At 37.8% G+C, this 6826-nt stretch overlaps 2 protein-coding genes across 2 annotated transcripts in view; both read right to left on the reverse strand.

Moving 5' to 3' along the window:
* The window catches only part of LOC108966146 (trypsin theta-like), a 4162-nt gene extending 3818 nt beyond the window's left edge, over window positions 1-344 (reverse strand). Inside the window, exon 1 of the mRNA XM_018928906.1 lies at window positions 18-344. Within this exon, the coding sequence (XP_018784451.1) occupies window positions 18-344 (327 nt within the window). The remainder of the gene's footprint in view (window positions 1-17) is intronic.
* Window positions 345-3431: 3087 nt separating this feature from the next.
* Window positions 3432-4258, reverse strand: LOC108966167 (trypsin-like). The gene has a single exon (XM_018928928.1). It carries the CDS (start codon window positions 4209-4211, stop codon window positions 3474-3476), a length of 738 nt encoding a protein of 245 aa, XP_018784473.1. The 5' UTR covers window positions 4212-4258; the 3' UTR covers window positions 3432-3473.
* Window positions 4259-6826: the final 2568 nt, after the last annotated feature.

A 6826-nucleotide genomic window follows, 5' to 3' on the forward strand; every position in this document is an offset into this window, starting at 1 on the left:
GCTTCAGCCAGTTTCACGAGAGCCACATCATTCTCCATGGTGGTGAAATCAAAACCTGAATTGAAGGTGCTGCTGGCAATTTTTACGACTTTAGCGCCATTGCTAACACCGACCACCAGTTTTGATACGTCGTAGAAGCTCAAACACTGTGCTGCGGTGGCAACGGTCTTTGAATCAATTAAGACACCGCCACAAACTTTTGAGCCGTCGGTACYCTGTAGCGASACGACATARGGATGTGCTGAAATTGTGGTGGCTACACCACCCTCAGCTCCATCAGCGTTGGTGTTAGAAACGCAGGCTGCGATCACTAGCAAGAAACTTGAAGTGAATAACTTGGTCATTATTGTATGAACTGTAGTTATCTTAATGGAGCTCTGCGATTAGTTCTTAATTTCTTGAATGTCGAAATTTCAACTATAAACTAATCGTTTTTTCTTGCCCTTATATACTCTCACAAAGGTGTTGCGCGCTTCTAAGTATTGTATATTTTGTCTGTTGTCTGCTGAAGAGCGTAAGAGAAACAGATATTTCTACAATGCATTATATAATTGTTTATTTTAATCGAATTTCACTATAACATATTAACCATAACAGGTTTAACCGGTTTCACGGGTTCTATATATCAATATGCCTTTCTTGACTTTCGACAGGAGGTRTATTAACCGTTGCAGGTACATATGTACCTGAAATTAGCTCTCGCTCATGTTCTTTAACAGTTATTTTATTTACATTTTTCCTGCATTATGTGTAAAAATAAATTTTCGTTTCATTAATAAACATTAGCAATTGTAGCCAAAGCAATTTGTATACATTTTTACATAGCTATAATAACTCAAAGCATTAGTTATGTCACTATTTAACCCGCATTAGTAAAGTAATTAATAGTAAAAATATTATAATYTTTTATAGGGAAACGATGGAGACCCTTTMATATATATTGGGTAATCKAAAAAGTYTTTTCGTTTTTTTTAATCAARCTTCAACTTAATTTTCTTTTTTTAATAATAAATAAATATGTATGAATATGTACCATTCTGTGTCGACCACTTTTTGCCATCTTTCCGCTAGTCAGTATTCCATCAGTGTAAAACTTTCATCAGTGTAAAGCGAAATTTCGAAAAGACTTTTTCAACTACCAAATATTTGTATCGAATAAGCCATGTCCGTGTGTTCGTCTATATATGTATGTATATCCGAACTATTACCTCAGTTTTGGATATATCGAAATTTTGCRCACGTTCTTTTCTCTCATGTGGTTGAACGATCGAAATCTTAAGTTTGTGTGGAAAGCTTTCCATTTGTCGAGATATCTTCAAGAAATTTTGCATGCATTATTTTCTAAGGCATTGATGTAATCTCTGAAGGAATTGTTTTTACCGAGCCAATATATCATAAGCCTACCATACAAACTAACCGATCAAAATGAAGTCATTGTGAGGAATATTTGGTACGTCAACCAAAGTTGACGTTACAGCTCAAAATAATTAATCAAAATATATAACATAAAGTTATTCAAAAGTACAGAAACCCGAATATTCGCTAAATGTCATAGCCGGCCATAGTTATTGCTTGCCGAAGTTTCATACCACAGTCAATGATATAAGAGTGGGGCGTATGAGTGACTTTTTGCATAAAGGGAGCAGATATAAAATAAATTAAGTGAGTTTAAGTAATATGGTTCATTGTCACATCTTGATTCCTGAATGACTAACAGTGGAATCGAAAATCACAAACTATTGTATTGATTGTCTCTGCCAGATAAAATGGTAGATAATAGAATGATTTAAGAAACCTCCTAAAAGTATGCTTAGCAAATTGTTAAATATACATAATTTTGTGCCATCTAGGAAAAAACGAGCTAGTTTCTACTAGAACACTTAGTTGTACGTTTTTAGCATGAAATCCGTTGTTAAAGGTTTGCACTCTGCAAACCACAAGAATTTTGTCAAAAATATTCGACTTCGTATCGCGGGTATTACTAACTCTCATTTCTTGATTGCCCAAAAAATGATATTTGATTTTAAACKGCGCGCGTCGAAGGATTTGGAGAATTTTTTTTAGGTTGGTAGTACTGTCAGTTACATTTATAACAAAATATTCATTAGTGTTTGAGATATGTGCCGTTTTGTGAGCTGCTAAAAGTGAGTTTTTCGTTTTTTGCGATGTCGAAATTTGTTGAGCAAAGAATTTGCATTAAATGATCATTTCGCCAAAAACTCAACCCATATCGTTCCGCGACCACCGTATTGACCTGATCTGGCGCCGTGCGACTTCTGGCTGTTCACCAAGCTCAAAAGACCGCTCCGGGTACACCGTTTTTRGACGATATTCAAGCCGCAGGGAAGACGRAACTGAAGGCCATACCGGAAAGTGACTACAACCAGTGGTTCGAAGATTGGAAAATCCGTTGGCATAATGTACTACATCTACTGGGGATTACTTTGAAGGGGATGAAATTGATTTRGAAGAATAAGTAAAGAATTTTCAAAATAAATACAATGTCACCTTATTTTTTGGGTACACTGATTACAATTTTACATTCGGTACAAACTCGATACCACATGGTAGAAGGGAAGGAAGCTAGAGCCAATTTTAAGGGGATTTTGTATCTAACAATCTGAGTCTCATTTCATTATAAGAATTGGACAAATCCGGTATAATGAAACGCTATTTCATTTCAATATCGATTTCATACAAATTTTATATAGTGAAATTCTTACCTATACGTCCACATGTATATACATTTGTGTATGTAGGGACTTCACAATTGTGTGAAAGTTCGTAGTCTAAACATGACTTAAACTTGAGATGCGGTTCAGATGCCAAATTATAAAAATTTTAATATAAATCCAACATTGATTAATGGAGTTAGGTACAAATACGACACAAATCGGATATAAAATTATAAAAGTTTTCAATAACTCGTCCATAGATTTTTGGAAAAACAAGCGCAAAAACCTTTTACGGTACAAATCAGGTATCAAATGGAAAATTTGTTCAATAACTTGTTCAAAGATTTTTGGAAAAATAAAGGCAATAAATTCAAACGGTACAAATAAGGTATCAAAYCATACAATTTTACAATAACTATTTCAAAGATTTGTGGAAAAATAAACGCMATAAATATTCATGATACAAACAAGGTTTCAAATCATGCAATTTTTCAATAACTCTTTCAGAGGTTTGTGGAAAATAAACGGAATAAATTTTCGTGATAAAATGAGGTATCAAGTTATACAATTTTTCAATAACTCATTTAGAGATTTATGAAAAAAATAAATATTTACGGTAAAAATCAGGTAACAAATTATACAAATTTTTCACCAGGCCGTTCGGATATTTTTTGGAAAAAATAAACGCAATAAATTTTTACGGTAAAAATCAGGTAGCAAATTATAAAATTTTTCAGAGATGTAAAAAAGCAATAATTTTTCATAATAAATACGTTTTTTAATAATAAAAATCGCAACCTACAGCTTTTTAATCATCTTTTTGATCCATTTACGTAGCTTATATACATTCGTGTAAACGGCTGGATTGCCTACATTGCCGCAACCATAACCCCAGGATACCAAACCGATCAATTTCTTCTTATACACCAAAGGACTACCCGGTTCACCATCGCAGATGTACCTATTATAGGCCTGAGCGCAAAACATGTTGTCTGTTATATCGTCTTCATCGTAAATATATTCCCCGGATCTGCACTTCTTTGCCTTAATTATACGCACGGTCACATCTTCCAATTGTCGACTTCGACTCCAACTGGTAACCACGCCACTTCTGTTCTTCTTCGGTTTTTCTCCAGCCACTTTTATCTCACTCTTTGCTGGTGATTTCGCTACACTTTTCGACAACTTCAATACGGCCACATCACTGTCCATGGTGGTAAAATCGAAATTCTCATTGATTATATAAGAACTAATTGATATGAGTTCGCCATCAGCAGCATAACTGCCCGTGCCAAGACGTACGTAAAGCTGGACGGGATCCTGAAAAACGAAGCATTGTGCAGCTGTGACGACAATATTCTCCTTGATTAGAGCACCGCCACAAACATGTGTGCCGTTGGCTAATTGCAGAGACACCACATATGGATGATCCGTAATAGTTGTCTTTACACCGCCAATAACTCCAATGGCATGTGATGAGTTGATTTGGTACGCGATCAAAAGCACCAAAAGGCGACAGCTGAAGGTTTTAAACATTTTCACTAGAGAAATTAGACCCTTTTCGTCGAACCGTTTAACGGAAAATGTGCCCAAAACTGTTGGGGCTGCTATAATATTTATAGAAAAAGCTCTTTGAAATATCATTTACTTATCCTAATAGCGGATATTATGCATAAGTTAAACAGGTGGCAAAATATTTACTAACCAAATAAAAAAATGTACCTTTCATAGGTTTTGCAGTATTCACAGACGCTGTTTAGTGCCAAGTCGAGCTGTAGGCAATGGTTCAACTACTAGCTCTAAAAGCTAACGTTAGACCATGTGATTTTATGTAGGTCAATGAAACGTTGCACTAAATTTTCAGCTCCCACAAGTAGTGTCAGTCAGCACTTGAACTGAACTGTTTTAAGGTTTTATAGCTGAAGAACGCCTAAAATATGGTTTTAAAATATAGTTTAGGCTAATCATCTGTCTAATCATCTGTTTTTGTCATTTTTATTTATTATCATTTCATCTATTGGAGTATATGCTTTTCAATACCCTCTTTCTTAACCTAGTGTATTGTGAAGCTGATTTCAGTTAGATAAAAATCCGTAAAATCCAATACCCAACAAGCGTCGTTGATCTCAAAATAGAAACTAGTTCGACGCGATCTCAAAAGCTGCTGGGAACTTCCCTTTCTATCTTATTTGATTTAATATCGCTTATGTACCGATTTTGTGGAAATTATGAAAAATAATATATACTGAGACTATATTTAAGGGAAAGTCGGCCTAAATTAATTGTGCTTAAGATACTGAAACCTCAAAGTTAATTCTTAATTTGGTTGCCAAAAATAAGCTGTTAGATTAACGTGGCGATATTCTCTCCATCGGTTAGKTACTTTATTTGAACAGTTGTCAAGAAAACATTATATTGACGCATAAAATATTCCGGTGACTTCAATTAAGAACTTGTTTTATGGTTTATATTCTTCTTCTTAATTGGCGTAGACACCGCTTACGCGATTATAGCCGAGTTAACAACAGCGCACCAGTCGTTTCTTCTTTTCGCTACGTGGCGCCAATTAGTTATTCCAAGCGTAGCCAGGTCCTTCTCCACCTGGTCCTTTCAACGGAGTGGAGGTCTTCCTCTTCCTCTGCTTCCCTCGGTGGGTACAGCGTCGAATACTTTCAGAGCTGGAGTGTTTTCGTCCATTCGAACAACATGACCTAGCCAGCGTAACCGGTGTCTTTTAATTCGCTGAACTTTGTCAATGTTGTCATATATCTCGTACAGCTCATCGTTTCATCGAATGCGATATTCGCCGTGGCCAACGCGCAAAGAACCATAAATCTTTCGCAGAACTTTTCTCTCGAAAGCTTGCAACATCGACTCATCAGTTGTAGTCATCGTCCAAGCTTCTGCATCGTATAGCAGGGCGGGAATTATGAGTGACTTATAGAGTTTGGTTTTTGTTTGTCGAGAGAGGACTTTGCTTCTCAATTGCCTACTCAGTCCAAAGTAGCACCTGTTGGCAAAAGTTATCCTGCGTTGGATTTCCWGGCTGACATTGTTGGTGGTGCTTACGCTGGTCCTAAGATAGACGAAATTATCTACGACTTCAAAGTTATGACTGTCAACAGTGACGTGAGAGCCAATTCGGGAGTGCAACGACTGTTTGTTTGATGACAGGAGATATTTCGTCTTGCCCTCGTCCACTGCCAGACCCATTTGTGTTCAGGCCGATAATATCAATATCATCGGCATACGCCAGCAGCTGWCTATTTAGTTCTGCAGCTCGAATTATTTTCTCCAGAAGGGAGTCGCCTTGTCTGAAACCTCGTTTGGTATCGAACGGCTCGGAGAGATCCTTCCCGATTCTGACGGAGCTTTTGGTGTTGCTCAACGTCAGTTTACATAGCCGTATTAATTTTGCGGGGATACCAAATTCAGACATCGCGGCATAAAGGCAACTCCTTTTCGTGCTGTCGGAAGCAGCTCTGAAATCGACGAAGAGGTGGTGAGTGTCGGGTCTTTTCCAAGATTCGGCGCATGGTGAATAAGTGGTCGGTTGTTGATTTTCCAGGTCTAAAGCCACACTGATAAGGTCCAATCAGTTTGTTTACGGTAGGCTTTAATCTTTCACACAATACGCTCGACAGAACCTTGTACGCGATGTTGAGGAGGCTTATACCGAGGTAATTGGCGCAGATTGTAGGGTCCCCTTTTTTGTGGATTGGGCAKAGCACACTTAAATTCCAATCGTTGGACATGCTTTCGTCCGACCATATTTTACAAAGAAGCTGATGCATGCTCTTTGTCAGTTCTTCGCCTTCGCGGTAATTGCTATTCGAACTTCTTCATGGTCGGGCAATGGAACGTCTGCTCCATCGTCATCAATTGGGGTATCGGGTTTGCCTTTGGGGGTTCTACAGGAGTATGCTCCRGTCTTGAAACCTTCTGTAAGCCGCCRCATTTTGTCGTAGAATTTTCGAGCATTACCCATGTCGGCCAGCTTTTCAAGCTCTTCGTACTCATGCATTTCGGCCTCTTTCTTTCTCTGTCTGAAAATGCGTCTCGCTTCCCTCTTCAACTCTCGGTATCTATCCCATCCCGCACGTGTTGTGGTCGATCGTAACGTTGCGAGGTAGGCAGCCTGTTTTCTCTCC

This window comes from Bactrocera latifrons, unplaced genomic scaffold (genome assembly GCF_001853355.1).
Source record: "Bactrocera latifrons isolate USDA-ARS-PBARC rearing strain unplaced genomic scaffold, ASM185335v1 scaffold_157, whole genome shotgun sequence".
In the NCBI taxonomy this organism is placed as follows: Eukaryota; Metazoa; Arthropoda; class Insecta; order Diptera; family Tephritidae; genus Bactrocera; species Bactrocera latifrons.

Excerpts from the sequence above, each read along its gene's own strand:
- LOC108966167 (XM_018928928.1), bottom strand. The coding sequence starts at position 4,211 with ATGTTTAAAACCTTCAGCTGTCGCCTTTTGGTGCTTTTGATCGCGTAC.